Source organism: Natrix helvetica (genome assembly GCF_964273705.1).
Source record: "Natrix helvetica genome assembly, chromosome: 4".
Classification (NCBI taxonomy): Eukaryota; Metazoa; Chordata; class Lepidosauria; order Squamata; family Natricidae; genus Natrix; species Natrix helvetica.
The window spans coordinates 64,502,307-64,524,096 of NC_138550.1; the positions used below are offsets into that span (position 1 = coordinate 64,502,307).

Below are 21,790 nucleotides of genomic sequence, written 5' to 3' on the forward strand. Positions count from 1 at the left end.
AGATGCAGCTCCTTCTTCACTTTCCCTACAGAAAAGTTCTGATCCAAAGATACCCAGCAGCAGTTTGTCAGCCAGAATTTACGTGAAGCTTTTTAGAGCCCATGGATTTTCTGATTGTCTCGCTGAGGCACTTCTGGTCTTCATCTCAGGTGTGTTTGTTGATGTGGCTTTTTAAGAGATATTTGATTATGTCTCTTTTCTAGATGTTTACATGTTTTATTTGAGAGGGTGTGTGGGCCTGTCTATTTTCATCTAGAGGAAGAAATTGATTGCTCAGTTTTAATGGGGTTGTTTCTGGTTGAGTTAAATTGGGCAGTTGATTATTGTGTTTCCTTCTATGTGTGACATACCTCCATGTGTCTTCCTCCAAGGGTTTATCAGCAGGATCAAATTCTCTAGGAGTCATTCATTATTTGGTTCAATTTGGGTATAGCTTTTTGCATAGGTTGGAGTTGTCTCTAGATTCTTTACTTTTTCCTCTAGTCATTCACATAGTTTATATTTAATACATGTTTATTTGGGTGTTCTTTGGGCATCACATACATACATGATGATGATATCCATTCAGTTTTGTCAGATTCTTGGCGATTCTATGGGCCATGTCTCTCCATATCTTCCCATCTTGCATTACTTCTTTGCGTTGTATGCTCTGGCTGGTGTCAGCTTTATGTATACCTTATAAAGTAGTATTTGAAGTCCCTACTACTGTTAGACAATTTTGAAATGGTCTATAAACTTAGTTTCAGATTTCCATGAAAGGAATATGTGATATAATTCCAAATTTAGGAAATGTTTACTTTTTATGTTATACTGTGGTTGTCGTTGTTACTGTTTTTAGGAAGCTCTAATGTTTCTAAGTTTTTAATGTAATCATGGGAAGAAATGTTAAGAATAATATATAAATATGATAAATAAATAAATACATCTGTTGGGCTGCAGTTTGTGAAACAAAATCTTTTTATACAATAAAATGGGGCTAGATAAGTCTCTGATCAATTTGAAGGTTATATTTACATTTATACTTGAAAATAAGCCTAAACCTAAATAGCTACTCTTAGGGAAAGTAGTTGGGCTCTACGTCTGTCCCCAGCCCCTCTTGAATCTGTTCATCTTTCTGTACCGTATCATCATGGAAATAGTGCTAGAGAGTCAGTTTGTCAGTTGGAAATCAGAAGCTAGTTAAAGTTTTCCATGGTGATATGGCAATTTTAAAAAATCCAGGTTTAAGGAGGTCAAAAGGCTATGGAGAAATAGAATAATTTAATTGTTTGATCTGCAAATTAAGTTTTACTTTCTTTTTCTCCAGCAAAAAGCCATTTTAAAGGGCTATCACTATGCTCAAATCACATAAATACATATTAATTATTAAAACAAAACAAAAAGCTGACTACACTGCTAATGAGGGCAATTGAAATAAATAATAATGCAAACATGATTTCCATTGCAAATAAATGTATTAATGCATTTTCCCTTTGACAGTAATTTCTTAACCAAACTGTTACTGTGGTTACAGAAACTCTAGTATCCAAGGAAACTACTATCTCCAAACAAGAAATGCCATCATCTTTGCTTCCAGAGGTACCAGCCCTGGCTGATTTCAATAAGGCATGGGCAGATCTCAATGACTGGCTTTCTCTGTTGGATCGAGTGATACAATCCCATATAGTTAACGTCAGTGATCTTGATGAAATCAATGACATGATCATCAAACAAAAGGTATGTAAAATATTTAGACACTGATTTTTCTATGCATTAGCACAAACACCAAATAACATGTCTATTAATGTAAAAAAAAACTAAAATCTTTTGAATTAATTTTTTAGCAAACCTGTTTTAAATAGAACTCAGATTTGGGTTTTTTTCATATTAGTGTTTAAATATTTGCAAAGAGTATAAATAAAAATAATAATCACAGACACACAATATGTAATATGTAATTTGTTGCAATATGTAATTGTTTCTAGTGGAACAATTTTCCTTTCATTTAGATTCTATGCCAAATTATCTTCAGAAACTATATATGTTGAACAGTAAATAATGCATGTAAATTATTCTTTGCCTTTGTATGTTGGAATATCTTTTTTAAAAAGTTACAACTCTATTATTAAAAATATTTTCAATCCCCTTTTTTTAAAAAGAGCATACCATTAATAAGTGTTTTGTTAGCAAATAATACTAGTTATCTTTGTAAAACAAAAGATATAGAATGTATATATCTCTATTGTAAAATTAATAAAATAATTTAATTAATAATTTATTTAAAAATAATTACGTCTTCCAAATCTAATGCTGTTCAGTATAAAAGCTACAGTTTACATGATCACAACTTCCTAAAGTTCTAGCAATTTTTTTAATTATATGGTGCTTTGTTTTGGCTTTTGTTTTGTTCTGTTATGCAACAGTTATATTTTCTAGTGTAAAGCATTCAATGTAAAATATTTGAAAATGTTTTCTCTATATATCTGTAGAGCAAAAGAAGATTGCACATTTAAATAAATGTGAAAAAAAAGCTATGAAAAGCAACTTTATTGAATTTTTTAAAAAAAAGTTACAGTGCAAAGAAAAAAGAAAATTAAAGGGGGGAAAATAGAAAGAGGGGAAAAGCAAAATTTTGTGTGCAAAAGGAAAAGAGGACAAGGTTATAGAAAAGAGTAAGTTCCCACTTTGTTTGGTACAGATGCAAGAATACAACACAATAAGCCTTTGAACTGGAGTATAGCATACTGTACTTCTATAATCATATACACTTCTAGTCATTAAATCCAAATGTTAAAATTTCATTTTTTTTTCAGTTTCAAGCAAATAATCCAAAAGTGATTTCTAAGAAGAAACAAAGTTAGTCTTTTTTTCCCCATTTAAGTGGTTAATTTTGCCATTTCTGCCAGCTGCGTTATCTTAGTTGCTATGAAAATTGTGACTATTTTAGCAATATCTTACATTTGCCATAAGGATTTCAATAGTTCATTTTTCCCAATATTATTATGTTTCAGTTATTATCACTTCACTCCCCTTCCCTTAAAGATAACAGTGTGTGTGTTTGTGTGCTCTAAGTGACAGCTTAGAGTTAGAGCTTATGCTTAAATTTTAAGTTTTAGGGTTATGTTTTGTAAATGATGGCTGTTGATATTTAGACTTCATATATGATTTCTGGCTGGGTTCTTCCTACCTGTGATTAGATTGAGGGCTTTTTTTAATGTTAATCTAAAAAGTTACCCCTTGTTTAAAACATATGAGAGCATTTGAATCTAAGTGCATGCTGATCTGCTGAATCTATTGCATGAAGGTTTCTTTCATCTGTGGAACTAATTTAACATACTTATTTTTTTATGTTTTTACCAAGACACATTACCTAATTATTATGCTGGCAGGAAGAGAACGCAAATGCTTTAAAAAGGGCTTATTTATACCTTTATAAAAATAAATTATACAAAGTTATAAATAACCTAGTTTTGTAAAGCTTACATGTTAATCTTTCTCTGATGTTAGCTACTATGAAATTATTTTTAAAATATGTCACAAACATAATCAGAAATGCTGTTGGGTGCAATATGTAAAACAGGAAGGATCAGATCTAAAATTAATTGCTGAGATCTGTAAACTCTGTTTTGTATCTTTGTAGCTTTGCCGATTTTTCCTAGTTATTGTATATATAAAAGTAGATTTTTGTATTATTGTTTTTTATTATAAATATTATGAATTACAATAATAGTTCCACTAACATTTAAAACATTTTCTTAATCCAAACTATGATGAAGGGAATAGCTTTAATGTTCAGATTTTTTATTTTAACGATTCTTTTAATTATCTTGACTTTTGTCTTTTTGCATTTTTATAAATATCTTATTCCATTTTCCTTTTTCTTATCTCTGCCCACTCATTCAGAGAGTAGAGTATGATGTAAATATCATTACAATTATAATATTGGCCTTTATGGTTCAAATAAGATAAGAAAGTAATGCAAGAAAGTAAAGTAAAGAAAGTATAGAAAGAAAAATATGATGTCTTTATGAGCATATGGGAAAAAAGAGAAAGGAAACACGTCTATTGCCAATGTAATAAGCCTTTGTTTAATTATTTGTTTTTGTATATCTCCATTATCATGTACAGTACAGTGCAAAAGTGTTAGGCAGTTGTGTAAAAATGCCTTAAATTAAGAATGCTTTCAGAAATAGAAGCATTAATAGATTACTTTTTTTAATTACCATATTTTTCGGACTATAAGATGCACTGGAGTATAAGAGGCACCATTATTTTGAAGAGGTACATTTTTTAAAAAGTTTTTTGTACTCTGCATGCCTTCCAAACCCTCTGCACACCTTGCTTTTTGCACAAAAAAAAAGGGGGGGGCTGCAGAGCTTTGGGAGGCTTGTAGAGTGTTCCTGGAGGAACGAGCAAAAAATGCCCCATTTTTTGCAAACATGGCCTGGTTTTTTTGCAAAAAAAGGGCATGCAGAGCTTTGGGAAACTCTTAGAGTACTCCTAGAGGCTGGAGGGACAAAAACGAGCAAAAACGACCTGTTTTTGCTTGTTTTTGCCTTCCCTAGCCCCAGGAGCACTTTGCAAGCCTCCCAAACCCTCTGTGTGTTTATTTTTGAAAAGGGGGTGCGGTTTCGCAAGGCCAAAAATGCTGTATTCAGTGTATAAGATGCACCCAGATTTTCACCCTCTTTTTTGAGGGGGAAGGTGTGTCTTATACTCTGAAAAATACAGTAACAAAATGGAATGTAAATGAAAAGAAGAGAGAAATCCAAAACAAATAAATATTTGGTGTGACCACTCTTTGCCCACAAAACGACATCAATTATTACACTTGCACAAATTCAGGAATTTTGAAGGATTAGAGTCAGATGTATGATTAACTAATTTTATTAAGCAGGCGCTAATGACCATCAATTTCATATGTAGGTTTAAACACAGTCATTACCTGAAACAGAAACAGCTGTGTAAGAGGCTTAAAACTGGGTGAAGAACAGTCAAACTCTGCTACTAAGGTGACATTATGGAATACAGTTTCATATTTCATATCACATGTCATACACCATGCAAAATTGAGCACAGGAACAAGACAAAAACATCAGCAAGGTCTCTCCCAGCCAAAGATTTCAAAGCAGACTGGATTTCAAGATATGTTATTCAAGCTCTTTTGAAGAAGCACAAAGAAATAGGTAACATTAAGGACCAAGGAAATTTAATGCAGCAGATGAAATACTTTCTTCCCTTCAACATCAGAAGATGTCCAGCAGTGCCATCAGCACAGAACTGGCAGAAACCAATTGGAGCCAGGTACACATCCATCTACTGTCTAGAGAATTCTGGCCAGAGGTGGTCTTCATGGAAGAATTGCAGCCAAAAAATCATACCCCCAATGTGGAAACAAGGCTAAGCAAGTCAACTATGCACAAAAAATAGGAACTGGGGTGCAGAAAAATGACAGTAGGTGCTCTGGACTGATGAGTCAAAATTTGAAATATTTGGCTGTAGCAAGAGGCAATTTGTTTGTCAAAGGGCTCAATATGGTACAATAATGAGAGTCTGCAGGCAACAGTTAAGCTTGGTGGAGGTTCCTTGCAAGTTTGGGGCTACCTTTCTAAAATGGAGTTCATCAGAATCAGTGTCTCAAAAGTGCTTTTTTCAGGAGGCAATGGCTTTCCTGTTTTTTCTTTTGAAAACATTTCTCTTCTCATCCAGGAAGCTTCTTCAGCTCTGACAGAATAGTGGGGAATGGAAGCATTCATATTCCCTGAAGACAGTTGGTAATTTCCTTTTTAGAGGGTCGTTGAAGCAGGGTCATCTGAGTAGCGCTCCTGGTTCCTGTAGTCTGCAATTTTTTCCTCTGGCAATCCATTCCTATTCCCACACCATTCAAAGCGTGTTCATCCCAAATTGTATAGCTAAAATCCTATAAAAATTCTCAGTCATCATGCCTACATCGCCCACGAAGCTCTAAATCGTCTCCATGACTGGTACGTCCTAGCAGAAGAGGCAGAAATCAACCAAGCAAGGAACCAATAACAGTTCAGCCAAGTCTGGAAGAGGTCTCCACCCGAGAGGAAGAGGGAGCCTGCCAAGCCGCAAGTGATCGCACCATGCTTGACCACCTGTTTAAAATGCAGGAAGGAAGGCCACTGCACAGCTGAGTGCCACTCAAAACCCCCAGTGAGGAAGAGCTATTGTCCCATGGCCGGAAAGCATATAAAAGCCACACTGAAAGCCAGGGACACAGCGCTGAAAAGTGGTGAGGTTTTACAGTTCCACCCATCCCAAAACCAAGGGTGGGAACTCCTCCCCCATCCAAGGAAAACCCCAGACTGTCTGAGAGCAACCTTCAAGATGACCCCCTGGTAAGTGGACTGATTGAACTGGTCACTTTACCCCTGACTATTAATACCCAGTTTGGGGAAGAGAGTAAAATTCACAGCTCTGCTAGACTCAGAGTGCACCAGATGCCTGGTAAACCCAACCCTGGTAGGGAAACTGGGGATCCGCCTGAAGAGACTAAAAAACATGATTGCCTTTTGCCAACTGGATGGATCTGTCACAGGCAGGGAGTCAGGCACATTGGCCACTGAGCCCTTGAGAGACCATAGCGAGACTTTAATATTTATAGTGGCACCCAGGATGGAGTGGCCCATGGTACTGGGTCTCACTTTGCTGAAGCGATGGAACTCGGAGTAAATTGGAGAGAGAGCACCTTAAGATTCCAATGAGGGGTAATAGCACCAGGCAAAAATGATGAGGAGCAGGGAGACCAACCTAAAGGGGAAACTGCAGCCACTCTGAAAACTGAGCCGCTGCAAGGCATCCCCCAAGAATAAAGATACCTGGCTGAGGTTTTCAGTGAAGAAGTTTCGGATGTGCTGCCCCCTCATCAATCCACAGACTATGCTATTGAAATTCTCCCCAGTGCTAAACTACCAAAGCCAAAGCTGTACTCCGTGACTCCTAAAGAACTAGAGAAGTTACGTGCATTCATAGACAAAAACCTAGCCTGGGGCTTCATTCAACCAGCTAGACGCAAAGTGGCAGTCCAGTTCTCTTCTGAAAGAAGATAGAAGGGTCTCTGCAGTTGTGCATTGATTATAGGAGTTTGAACTCTGTGTGTGGAGAATGTGTACCCTCCCCATATCATGAAGGACATGCTGGCCCACCATTCTAAGGGGAAGATCTTCCCCAAATTAGATCTGTGTGAAGCCTATTACTGAGTTAGGATTAGGGAGGGGACAAGTGGAAGATCGTATTCAATTGCCCTCTGGGATGCTTCCAGTTTAACATGCTGCCCTTCAGGCTACAAGGAGCCCCTGCTGTTTTCATGCAATTGATCAATGAGGTGCTATATGAGCACCTCTACAAGGGGTTTTTGCTTTACCTTGACAACATATTAATCTACACCAAAACGAAAGTGGCCATGTAACACTTGTCTGAGTGGTCCTAAACAAGCTCCGCTCCACAAAGTTTTATGCTAAACTATCAAAGTGAGAATTCCACCAAGAGAAAATAGACTATCTAGGCTATCACATCTCACATGAAGGGATAGAAATGGACCCAGAAAAAGTGTGATCAGTCATTGACTGGGCTCCACTATGCACTAGGAGACAACTACAGAGCTTTCTGGGTTTTGCGAACTTCAGTTTATTCCAGCATTTGCCTAGATTGTTCTCCCCATCACTAACCTGTCTAAAGACAAAGGAGGGAGACAAGCTCAAGCCAGGGCAACTCTTAAAGTGGACTATGGAATGCCAGATGGCATTCGAGAAACTAAAGATACTCTTTTCCACCAAACCGATGTTAAAACATCCGGACCCAGAAAAGCCTTTTGTAATCCAAGCAGAAGCCAGCAATGTGGCAGCCAGAGACATCCTGCTCCAAGAAAACAAGCAGTGGGAATTGCAGTCCTGTGCTTACACCTCAAAGAAATTAACAAGCACAGAACAGTGGTAGGGGTCTGGGAGAAGGAGGCTTACACTGTCATTTGGGCCCTCCGTATGGCCCTATTTCCTGGAGAGGGAAAAAGCCTGCTCCAGGTATGGATGGACCACAAGAACCTGGAAGCCCTTAAAACCCACAGAAATTATCCCCAAAACAAGTATGCTGGGCCCAGTACTTCCAGTGCTTCAACTTCACACTCCAATACCTCCTGGGGGAGGGGATTTTCTGGTCAATGCTCTGTCCAGATTGCCACAGTACAATAGCAGTAAGCCAGAGATAGTCAAACTCCTGGCCTCACAGCTAGCCACCAGAGTAGAGACCAGAGTGCAAACAAAGTGGGACCTCCTGATGGACAATGCCACTAACTAAGCATTTAAGCAGGCTCTCACATATGATGAATGGTTCCAGAGCCACAAGAACTCCTGCCTACTAAAAGAGGGCTTGCTGTCCCTTAAGAAAGACATCAAGAGCTATGTAGCCAGCTGCCCTGTCTGTGCGGCATCAAAAAGACACCAAGAGAAAATGCTTGACCTCCTGCAACTGGTTGCCGACCCTTCAGCACCTTGGAGAGAGCTTTCCATTGGCTTTATCATAGAATTGCCCAAAAGCGCAGGAAATACTGTCATTTGGATAGTCATGAACCTGATCTCCAAACAGATCCATTTTATCCCATGTCAGATGATCCCCACAGCAAAAACCCTAGCAAAAATATTCCTACACCATATATTCTTCTTGCAGCCCCAACCCCCTGCCCAAAGAATCATTTCTGATAATGGCCCCACTTCTCTTCCAGGTTCTGGGAGGTATTCATAGCCCTCCTTGGAACTGATCAGAGTCTGAGTTTGAGTCACCATCCTCAAATGAATGGAGGGATGGAATAAACAAACACAGTTCTAGAACAGTACCTAAGATGCTTCATAAATTACCCACAGAATGATTGGACTGACCTACTGCCCTTTGCAGAGGTTGCTTGCAATAAGTGGCAATTAGTCAATTCTAGTACTGGGTTCACCCTTAGGGTAATCACTGGCCAAGAGTTTAACCCTATGCAGAACTACCAGTGGAAGAACATACCATGCCCTCTCCTAAGGAGAGGATAAAACAACTGCAAAACACATTGTTGTGACCTGTTGGTTGCCTTCCCCTCCAGCCAAATCAGAGGAGGCATAGGAGTCAGAGTCAGCATCAGGGTAACCTGGGAGCTCTGAGGGGGAAGAAGGAATGGAGGTGGCAGAGAGAGACAGAGACAGAGACCGAGGCAGAGCCTGGGCCATCCGTCAGCCCTCAGATGGAGAGTCAATAGTCTCCAAGTCTGGAAGTGGTTGATGAAGAACAGCTGGGTCCAGTGCCTGATGTGCAGCTGTGCTGAAGGCATAGAAGAGGAGAGCAATGGAAAGCCATGGGCCGATCCTGGGGAAGGAAGAGTCACCACTGATAGTGAGGCCCCATCCTAGCTCTGGAGATAAAAGGCAGGGGGTGGAGACGAATAGATGTGGCAACTATTCATCTTCTGGCTGGACGGACTTGTTAATCTGAGAGAGAAACTTTTTGCCAGGGCTGCTGGCATTCCTAATAAAGGAATCTTTTGAATTGACATCAGAGGGTTTGCTGTGTTTGGGGAGCTGGGTCAGAACACATGGCCAGTTGTGAGAAAAGCCCTAGAAGAGGCACAAATGTCTTACAACACAGAAGCAGATAAGAAATGTGTGGAACCAAAACCATTTAAAGTCGGAGATAAGGTATACCTATCCACAAAGTTATTACAATTCTTGCAACCCTCTAAAAAACTAAGTTTAGACCAAAGTTTATAGGACCTCTTCCCATCTGACGCATCATAAATGCAGTTACTGTAGAATTACAATTACCAAAAACCTTAAAACAAGTACACCCAGTGTTTCACTGTAGCCTCTTAAACCAGAAATAACTTCACTCCCCAGATCCAAGACTGCCACACCACCACAACCCATTATGGTAGAGGGCAAGCAACACTTTGAAATTAAAGAAGTACTTGATTCCAGAAAATACCTTGGGGCAACCCAATACTTAATCACATGGAAACACCTCCCACCAGGGGTGAAATGCTACCAGTTTGCACCAGTTTGCATGAACTGGTAGGGACGATTATTGTTGCTTCCATGAACCAGTAGTAAAAAAAAAGTTTCTGAGGATCGCGCGGCTCAGCTGTGAGCTGCGTGATCGTTGGAAGCTTCCCCCCACACACACACACACTTTTTAAAGCATTTTTTCCCTGCCAGATTGGGCGAATAGGCATTGGCTATACATTGGAATACCATTGGCTATAATAGACCTCCCTTTCTGAAGATAATTGTCAACTGGCAGATGACCTGTATGTTTGAGAAGAGATCGCTGTCAACTATCACTCCTTTCCTACCTTAAATACACCAGCATTAGCCAAATCTTCTAAACCTATCTCTATCCCTCCACCTTGGATGATTTTAGAAAAAGATGTGTGAAGTCTATTTTGTTGACAAAACACCAGAGAAGCCCCAGCCTCAGCCCCAGCCCCAGCCAGAGTAACTCCTTGCTTGAAAATGTGCCTGAACAACTGGCTCCCATCTTTAATAAATCACTGGAGATATAGTATGCTCCTTGTTGCTTCAAATACTCCACTATCATCCTAGTACCCAAGAAACCCTCTGTAAGGGACCTGAATGATTTCATATCGGTTGTTCTGACATCTGTAGTTATGAAAATCTTTGAAATGTTAGTGCTGGCCCATCTGGAAATCATCATGGGTTTGCTTGTTAGACATCTTTCAATTTGCCTATCAAGCAAATAGATTGGCAGATGATGCTGTCAATATGGCTCTACACTACATCTTTCAACATCTTAATCTCCAGGGACTTATGCACAGATCCCTTTTGTAGACTTCAGCCTGGCATTCAATATATCATTCCAAAAATTATTCACTCTAAACTGATTCAGTTAGCTGTGCATGTCCATACTTGTAGGTAGAGTACTAGTTTTTTGATAGAAAGGAAGTAACAGACGAAGCTAGGGAAATCAATGACAGGGACAATTAGCATAGGCGGCTCTCAGGGCTGTGTGCTGTCTCCATTGGTGTTCTTTCAGTGTACCAATGGCTGTATTTCTAAGGTTTCTTCTGTCAAAGTACTGAAGTTTGCAGATGATAAAACAATCATTGGTCCCATTTGAGATGGCAATGAGTCTGCATAAAAATGAGAGGTTGAATAATTGCCCTGTGGTGCAACCAGAACAATCTGGACCTTAACATGCTTAAAACTGTAGACATCAGAGTGGATTTTAGGAGAAGCCCATCTATTCTACCACCTCTTCTATATTCTACAGCACAGTATCAGCAGTAGAATCCTTCACATTTTTTGGGTTCTATGATCTCCCAGGATCTGAAAGGGGTACTTAAAATTAGAACTATCATTAAAAATGCCCAACAAATAATGTTTTTCTTGCATCAACTTCAGAAATTCAGACTACCCTATTGATACAGTTCTACACAGGAACTATTGAGTCTGACATTTGTACTTCTATAACTGCCTGGTTTGGAACAGCAATTAAACAAGACAAGTACAGACTCCAACAGATGGTTAGGACTGCATAAAAAACAGTTGGAAGGTATCTTGTAGGTCATCTAGTCCAACCCCCTGCCCAGACAGGAGACCCTACACCCTTTCTGACAAATGGCAGTCCAATCTCTTCTTGAAGTCTAATATTAGAACACTGCTATCATGTCTCCCCTGGTCTTTCTCTTCACTAGGCTAGCCATGCCCAGTTTCTGTAACCGTTCATCATATGTTTTAGTCTCCAGTCCACTAATCATCCTGGTTATTCTTCTCTGCATTTTTTCTAGAGTCTCAACATCATCTTTATAGTGTGGTGACCAAAACTGGATGCAGTAGGTGTGGTCTTACTAAGGCTTTATAGAGTGGTATTAGTACCACTTGATCTTGATTCCTCCGTTAATGCAATTTAGGATTGCATTGCCTTTTTTGGCTGCCGCTGCATGCTATATTTTTGAAAGATGTGGTACAGTGGTTCTGAGATGACATGCCAGCTCCTTTAGAACTATGGGATACAATCCATCAGGTCCCTGTGATTTGTATTCATAAAGATCAGACAGGTGTTCTCTTGCTTTTTTTTTTTTTTTTTTGCTTATTTTAACTTTTATTTTTAGTCTGTCTTTTACAGTTATGTTTTTGTTAGCTTGGGCTATAGTTTCTTTTTGCGTGAAGACTGATGCAAAGAATGAGTTAAGCAGCTCTGCTTTCTCTCTGTTGCCTATTACTTCCTTGCTGTCTTTTCTCTTTAGTGGACCAACTGTTTCCTTGATTTTTTTTCTTGTTATTTATACATTGGAAGAAACTTTTTTTGTTATCTTTCACTTTTGTTGCAAGTCTTTATCCATTCTGATCCTTTGCATTCCTTCGTTTTTGCATATTCTGGCTATCTCCTGATATTCTGCCTTAGTTGTGTGTCCCTCTTTACATTTTTTGTGCTTGTACTTTTTGTCTTTCAGTTTGTCAGAGAGATCTTTGTGCAGCCATGCTGGTTTCTTCTTGGATTTCTTCTTTTTCTTTTTTCAGTGGTATTGTGCTGGATTGGGCTTTTATGATCATATTTTTCAGACTTTCCCAAGATTCTTGAGTTGTTTTTCCATTTAGGATTTTTATCTAAGAAATCTTTCTCAAGTTCTCTCTGAGTTTATTAAAATCAGCTCTTTTAAAATCTAAGACTCTGGTGTCATTATGTTCTATTGCAGTGATGGCTAACTTTTTTCTAAAGGTGTGCCAAAACTGTGCACGCATGTGCACGCACGTGCCCACCCACCTGTGCATGTACAAGCAACCCCCCATGCATGCACATGCGACCCTCTTTGGGGGGCCGGGGGAAGCCTTTTTTGCCCTCCCTAGGCTTCAGGAAAGCCTCTGGAGCCTGGGGAGGGGAAAAAAACAGGCCCAACAGCCCAACCAAAACTTCTGGTTGACCCATTGGGCTTGTTTTTCACCTTTCCAAGGTTCCAGAGGCTTTCCTGAATCCTGGGGAGGGCGAAAAACGGCCCAACAGCCCAACCGTTTGCCCTGGTTGCAACTGGTTTGCCCATTGGGCAATTTCAACTCCCTCTATCACGTCATCTCTGTTTGGAAGAAGTCCAGAATGGCTGTCCCTCTAGTTCTCTCCTGTACCTTTTGGACAACAAATTTGTCAGCTAGGTTGGTCAGGAACCTATTTGATTTCTCACTTGTGGGGGAATTAGTCTTCCAATTGATGTCAGGGTAATTGAAATTGGGGACATTACTATTGTAGTGTGTTTCCTACATATATTGGTTGGTTGGTTGGTTAGCAAAAAGGACATCTATTTTTTCTGCTTGATTGAGTGGCCTATAGTATACACCTATGGCCATGTCATTCTTTTTTCTTTTATATTGACCCATATGCATTCTAGGGGGTTTTTGTCTTTGGTTTTGTGCATTTCTGTAGCAATATACTGGTCCTTTACATACAGTGCACCTCCACCTCCTGTTTTATAGGGTCTGAGGTTTTTTTTGAACAGTTTGTATCATTCTATTAGTATGTTCCAGTCATGGGTTTCATCCCAAGTTTTTGTTATTCCAACTATATCATATCTACCTTCATGTATTAATAGTTAAAGTCCACCCTGTTTGTTCCCCAGACTTCGTGCATTTGTATATAGACACTTGAGATCTTTATATCTGACTCTGAGTATGCTTCCTATGTCTCCTATTTGGTGTTTGAGTTTGGCTTTCTTCCCATCCCCCTTTACTTCATTATTTGACTTGCTTTCTAGAGGTTTTTGCTTGGAATTGGGTCCTGGAGATCCTAAAGATTGGTCACCCATCCCTTGCCAAAAGCCCATCATGGGGACAGTACGGACCATGGTCCAGGAATCCAATGGTTTTTTTGGTGACACCAACCCTTTAGCCAGTGGTTCGCTTCTAGAATCCTTAGGTCTCTTATTGGATGTTGACCTTTTGTTGGAAGTACAGATGAAAAAACTACTTGTGCACCTGTCCTTGACTTTCCTGCCTAGCTGCTCATAATCACTCAATATTGTTTTTAAGTCCTTTTTTGTCATTTGTCCCTATATGTAGTAGTAGAAAAGGGTAGCAATCTGTGGGTTTTATTATTTTGGTTAGGTAGTCAGTCACATCTTCGATTTTTGCTCCAAGGAGACACTGTATCTCTCTGGATTAACTGTCTGATGTACAGACAACTGGTTCTGTTCCTTTGAGAATTGAATCCCCTATCACCAACACTCGCCGTTTTCTTCTCAGGGAGGTTTTGGATATTTTTCTATCTTTCTCTGAAGCATTTGTTGGTGCTACATTTTAGGCACCTTTGATGATGCTTCTTTTCTATGTATCTGCATGTTTTCTCCCAGGGAGAGTCCATGAAATTGATTGCTTAGTACCACTGGGACTGCAACCAGCCTGTGTTCCATAGAAGACCCATATATTGCCTGGGTCAGAAGGAGGGCTGAGAAAATAACTATATAACTACTGTTCAAATCCTGGACATAAATTGTTTCAACTCATCTCCTTGGGACATCACTATACATGCCAAAATAACTAAACACAGGGAGAGTTTTTCTTCTTGTGCCATCACTCTGCAGAACAACTAATCCCCACAGTACTATCTTATGTCTAATTATATTCTCCCATGTTTGTAGCCATATTATTGTTGTTGTTGTTGTTGTTGTTGTTAAAGATTTAATCTTCAATTTGATTCACAGTCTGAGATTGATAAATTTTTTACAGTTCAAGTCCTAATCAAGAACCTAAGACAGTGATGGCAAACCTATGGCACGCGTGCCCCAGGTGGCACATGGAGCCATTTGTCAGGACACATGAGGCGCTGCCCTATCAGCTGGCCAGCGTGCATGTGCGCGCTAGCCAGCTGAGTTCACCCTTTTTTAAAGCCATTTTTCGCCCTCCCCAGGCTCCAGAGGCTTTATAGGAGCCTGGGGAGGGCGATAAGAGCCTCCCCTGCCCTCCCTGGAGGGTTCATGAGCTTCCCTGATGCCTTTGGAGCGCTCAAAACGACCCTCCGAGCAAACTGGAAGTCACTTCCTGTTTGCTCGGAGGATCGTTTTGAGTGCTCTGAAGGCTTCAGGGACCGTCCGGAGGCTTCCCTGACTCCTCCGGAGGGCGTCCGGGGAGGCGGGGAGCGTGTTTTCTCCCTCCCCAGGCTCCTATAAAGCCTCTGGAGCCTGGGGAGGGTGAAAAAAGCATGTAAAAATGGGGGTCGTGCCTGTAGTGTGCGCATGCGCACTGGGGGGTTACCCATTGCATTATGGATGCAGCATGCCCGCACACAACCCCCCTACACTCCCCCCACTTATGGCACACGAGCTAAAAAAGGTTCGCCATCGCTGACCTAAGAGCTATTAAGGCAATGTCTGAGTTATTTATTATTATTATTGTTATTGTTATGTGGTTAATCTTTGGTGAGATTCGCAGCCTTTGGGGCTGGTTGGTACCTCAGCTGGTTGGTAGCTCAACAGCTCGAGTCCTAACCAAGGACCTAGGAATTGTTAAGGTAATGTCGGAGGATATAAGCTGTTCCAAGTAGGGTGGTTTTTTGTAGAGTCAAAATGTTCAAGTCCAATAAATTTAGAATTTCCAAATAGAAATTCCTATTATTATTATTATGCAATTGTATCACAGTGGCCAGTTGTTTCACTGGATTTGGCATTGATTACTAGTCGGCCCCCACCCAGGGGCCTAGGACATCGTAACATATTTTCGTAATATGCGTGCGAATCCAAGCAGTGCAGCTTTTTGCATTTGACTGATGGTGATCTTGTCAAGTTTTAACTGTTTTAAATGTAATTCCAGTGCTTTTGGAATAGCACCCAGTGTGCCGATTACCACTGGAATTACCACTGCTGGTTTGTGCCATAATCGTTGAATTTCAATTTTTAGGTCCTGGCATTTCGCGATTTTTTCATGTTCCTTCTCGTCGACCCTGCTATCACCTGGTATTGTGATGTCTATGATTGTAACCTATTATTATTATTCTTGTTGTTGTTGTTATTATTATTATTATTATTATTATTATTATTATTATTATTATTATTATTATTATTATTATTGCATCAACAGAATTGTATCACAGCGGCCAGTTGTTTTGCCGGATTTGGTATTAATTACTAGTCGGGCCCCACCCAGGGGCCTAGGACGTCGTAACGTATTTTCGTAATATGTGTGCGGATCCAAGCAGTGCGGCCTTTTGCATTTGACTGATGGTGATTTTGTCAATTTTTAACTGTTTTAAATGTAATTCCAGTGCTTTTGGAATAGCACCCAGTGTGCCGATTACCACTGGAATTACCACTGCTGGTTTGTGCCATAATCGTTGAATTTCGATTTTTAAGTCCTGGTATTTTGTGATTTTTTCATATTCCTTCTCGGCGACCCTGCTATCACCTGGTATTGCAATGTCTATGATTGTAACCTTATTTTTCTCAACCAGTGTGATGTCTGGTGTATTATGCGCCAGTATTTTATCCGTTTGTATGCGAAAATCCCACAAGATCTTGACCATCTGACCCTCGACGACTTTTTCAGGCTTATGTTCCCACCAGTTTGTTGCTGTTTTAATATTATAATTTTTGCACAAATTCCAGTGGATCATTTGTGCCACTGAATTGTGCCGCATTTTATAGTCAGTCTGTGCGATTTTTTTACAGCAGCTCAGTATGTGGTCAACAGTTTCATCAGCCTCTTTGCAAAGTCTACATTTGGCATCATCAGAGGATTTTTCGATTTTGGCCTTAATGGCATTTGTGTGGGATAGCTTGTTCTTACGCAGCCAGGATTAGTGACTCTGTTTCTTTCTTTAATGTACCTGCTGTTAACCATAACCAAGTTTTTTCACTGTCCACTTTATCTTTTATTTTTTCCAGAAATTGGCCATGCAATGCTTTGTTCTGCCAACTCTCCATTCTTAATTTTATCACATCTTTTCTATATTCTTATTTCGTCTGTTGGGCCTTCAATTGATTTTTGTTCTTTACTTCGAATAATAATAATAATAATAATAATAATAATAATAATAATAATAATAATAATAATAATAACAACAACAACAACAACAACAACAACAACTTATTATTATTATTATTATTATTATTATTATTATTATTATTATTATTATTATTATTATTGCATCAACAGAATTGTATCACAGCGGCCAGTTGTTTCGCCGGATTTGGCATTGATTACTAGTCGGGCCCCACCCAGGGGCCTAGGACGTCGTAACGTATTTTCGTAATATGTGTGCGGATCCAAGCAGTGCTGCCTTTTGCATTTGACTGATGGTGTTTTTGTCAATTTTTAACTGTTTTAAATGTAATTCCAGTGCTTTTGGAATAGCACCCAGTGTGCCGATTACCACTGGATTATTATTATTATTATTATTATTATTATTATTATTATTATTATTATTATTATTATTATTATTATATACTTTATTCATTAAACATGAAACTCAGCCAATTGAATATTCAAAAATGCATTACAAATACTAGTGACTGGTGTTAATGGTTGATACAGTTTGCTGCCAGTGTCCTAGGTATCAACAAAGTACCTTCTTAGAATATAAGATGTTTGGGAGATGACTTCCTGTCCCCGAAGGCAACGGATGTGCGCTTCCACTGCTCGTCTCTTCGGTGGGCTCCTTTTAGGAGCACAGGGGGCCTTGGAGTGGCCCCCTGCTGTAGGGTGGCTTGTTGGGACCCCCTGGATCAGTGGCAGCCACGGGGGGGGGGGTTTCAGCTTCGCCCCAGGAGCCGGGGAGCATGGGGGGTGCATGGCGTCACTGTGCGCTGTCGCTGTGCGCCTTCTCCGAACGGATTCCAGAAGGAAAGAATGAATCAGATGTTACAGCTAAAGTGTGAGAGGTGAGAGGTTTGCCTCAATCTCTTTTAATTCTATGTAATTGATGAACAGCAGCTACTTTAAATTGTGGATTCAATCCTTTGAAGTTGTAAGATTGGAGGGGGGATTTTCCACCACCCCCTTGGAAAAGGCGGCATTTGGAATATATCTCTCTCTCGGAGGAGAGAGAGAGTTAAAAGCTATCTGTTAACTTCTACTAGCAATGGGAGAATGATTTTTACTACAATTGCAAGAGATGATTGCTGAGTTGCTTTTCTAATCCACCTTATGGAAACTTTGGACATTTTGCTCCCTGGTCCCCTGTGAAGGCAGAGCCAAGATGGCCAACTTCCTCCTTCTTCTTTGATCTTATGAATGAAGTTTCCCCTTTGAAAGAATTTCTGGCTTTATATCATCCTACACCCCGGAGATCTCCTGGAGCCTCTCTTGTTATGTGGTCCCTTTGGATTTGGTGTATTTGATTCTTATCCCCCTGGTTTGGAACTGTGTATGAGGACTAACTTTTACTTCTGGGCTTGTTTGCCTCCACGAACTCTCCCAGCTGTGCATTCCATAGACGCTATTTCGTTTGTACAAGATTTATAGCTATCTCTGAACTTAATATGGGACCTAAAAAGCCACCGCCTGGGAAGCCATCTTCGGCCCCGACATCCTCTACGTCTAGCCCGATTACACAGCAGACACAAATTGCCTCATTTCTACAACCTAAAACAACTGAAGTGAGTTCAAAGGACTTACCTGTTGCTCAAATGTTTCAAACTATTATGAAGGGACAAGACAAACTGAAAAAAACAACTGGCAGACCTAAATGAACAGCTCAGAGAAACGCAACAACAAGCAACACAAAATAAACAGAGAATTGGTATGTTGGAGGAAGACACGACTGGTTGAGGGAGGAGGTCAAGATAGTCCAGAAGGGAAATAGAGAACTTGAAAATTTTATGATAAAGATGGATCTTGAAAGAATGTCTTTTTTTCTTAGATTTCAAAACTTACCAGAGACAGAAAATGAAGATCTCAAGGAGATCATGGCTACAATTTTAGCAGAATATATCAAAAGAGATAAAGAACAGCTGTGGTGGGATATTGATTTGATTTATAGGATCAATTCAGCATATGCTAGAACACACAATTTCTTAGAAAGACTACAAGAGATGAGGTTTTAAGAGCTCAAAGGGTGGGACCATTAAAATATAAAGATAAAGAAATAACCATTCTTAAGCAAATTCCATTCTTAAGCAAAGTAAGAGATAAGAGGGAAGAAATATTCCTCTTTATCAAAGAAACTATATAATAAAGGAGTTTGGTTTAGATGGTTATTGCCAGAAGGAATGTTGATTTTCTCTTTAATGAGGCGGAGGCCATTAAAAAACACAGTGCTCTTTTAGATGGAACAGGGGACAGTACACAAGATATGAAGGAGGGAGGGGCCGTGGCTCTGCCAGAAGACAGGGAGGAGGAAGCAATATTGAAAAGACTCAGAATGATTGAATATCTTACACAACTATTTTGTAATATACAACAAGGAGGTAAAATACCTCCCTCATGGAAAGCGGCTTTTATCTCATTGATACCTAAAGATAAAGAGGGCCCTAAGAAACCAGAGGATTACAGGCCGATATCTCTTCTGAACACAGATTATAAAATATTTGCTAAGGTACTAGCCAACAGATTGATGTCGGTTATTCAAGAGATTATTCATCATGATCAAGCAGGATTTATTGAAGGAAGACATATGAAGGAGAATGTAAGGCAACTCATAGATTTAATTGACTATCTTGATAAGAATAAGCAGATCTCTGCAGTGCTGGTTTTCTTGTATGCAGAGAAGGCCTTCGATCGAGTGAATTGGAACTTTCTAACCAAGACTTTGGAAAAGATGGATATGGGACCACGATTGCGGCAGGCGATTGGAGCAATTTATCAGCAACAAAATGCACAACTGATTATTAATGGAAATTTGTCAACAACTTTCGAGATACAAAAAGGCACAAGACAAGGTTGCCCATTATCCCCATTGTTATTTATTTTAACTTTGGAAGTCTTGTTGAATGCAATTTGGGACTCAAAATCCTTAGATGGCATAGCTATCAGGCAAAAGGAATACAGAACTAGAGCATTCGCCGATGATCTGGTTGTTACCCTTTCACATCCTTTGAAATCAATAATCCAGATGGAAAATATCATAGTAGAATTTGGCATGGTGTCTGGGTTTAGACTAAATCAAAACAAAATGAAAATGATGGTTAAAAACATGACAGAGACTCAAAGAAAGAGACTTGTAAGTTTAGCAGGTTTTGAAATAGTTTCTAAAGTTAAATATTTAGGAATACAAATATCAGAATCAAATACAAAACTTTTCTCAAATAACTATGAAGTGTTGTGGCAAAAGATACAGAAAGATCTTGAAGCGTGGAAAAAGTTACAGTTGTCTTTGCTTGGAAAGATCTCAGCAATTAAAATGAACATTCTACCTAGATTTATCTTTCTATTCCAGATGATTCCGGTGCTTAAATCAGATAAAACCTTGTTAAATTGGCAAACAACATTAAATAAATTTGTTTGGAAGGAGAAAAAACCGAGAGTAAAGATGAAGATTATGCAAGATACACGTGAAAGAGGCGGCCTCAGACTCCCAAACCTTCGATTATATTATGAAGCTGCAGTACTAACGCATGTAGCAGATTGGTTTGGGAAAACAAAAATGGAATTGCTGAATATAGAAGGCCATGATCTTGTTCTGGGATGGCATGCATATCTTTTTTATGAAGACAGGGTGGATAAAGTGTTTAACAACCATGTTCTCCAAAGTGCCTTGATGAGAATATGGAAGAAGCACCGGCCCAATTGGGATTATAAAATACCGCTTTGGTTGGATCTTGCAGACACCATGGGGATTATGAATATTAAGTCACTCGGGGGTTGTTTATATAAAGATGTGCTTATTGCTGATGGGGGCGAATGGAAGTTAAAAACTTTGGAACAGCTGTTGGAAGAAGGAATTACTTTAAATTGGTTACATTACATACAGCTACAGAAGAGATGGGAAGAAGATCGCAGGGTCGGTTTTATGGATAAAGAAGTGGAACTGATTAAGCAGATAAAAGAGACTGGTCCAAAACAAGTTAAAAGAATATATAATGTACTGTTAGAAAGAGACTCAGAAAGTGAATTGGTTAAGGATTGTATGATTAAATGGGCTCAGAATTTTGGTGAAGTGGTTATGTTGGAAACGTGGGAAAAAATATGGGTTCCAGAATGTTAAATTTACAGTCACAGAATTTAAGGGAGAATTTTTATAAAATGTTTTACAGATGGTATTTAGATCCTAAAAAATTATCATGCATGTACCCAAATGTTCAACCAAAATGTTGGAGATGCGGGTGTCTAGATGCTACCTTTTTTCATGTATGGTGGACTTGTAACAAGGTTAAAGCTTTTTGGATAAAAATATGGTGGGTTATGCAGAATGTATTTAAGAAAAGAATACAATTCACTCCGCAAATGTTTTTATTGGGTATAGCTAAGGATTTTACCAAAGGGGAAACAAAATTGGCCTTGCATATGATTACAGCAGCTAGGTTGTTGATTGCGCAACATTGGAAAAAAGATTTTTTACCGACAATTGAGCAATGGATTCAGAAGGTGGCGGGGTTCGCTGAAATGGCAAAAATTTCAGCTTTCTTAAAAGCTCAGAAACAGGAGGATTATACACAGGAATGGGTAAAATGGATTGATTATATAGAGAATAAATACCAGACTAGGAGTTATTATGTAGCCTTTAGGTAAGAATGCTTAGATTGATAGATGATCAGAGTAAATAATATACGGGATGTTTGGAATTGTTAGAGTGGTATACAGTGGAAGTCAGGGGGGTGGGCTTGTGTGGGAGGTGGGGCAATATATATGTATGAATAAATTAGAAGATGGGATTAATGAAACATTGT

General features: G+C 39.3%; 1 protein-coding gene across 2 annotated transcripts in view; it reads left to right on the plus strand.

Annotated features, from left to right (window-relative positions):
• DMD (dystrophin) overlaps positions 1-21,790 on the plus strand; it is a 1,188,090-nt gene that overhangs the window by 723,923 nt on the left and 442,377 nt on the right. For both annotated transcript variants that reach the window (XM_081951523.1, XM_081951524.1), the window contains exon 50: positions 1,514-1,716. In XM_081951523.1, the coding sequence (XP_081807649.1) occupies positions 1,514-1,716 (203 nt within the window). The remainder of the gene's footprint in view (positions 1-1,513; positions 1,717-21,790) is intronic.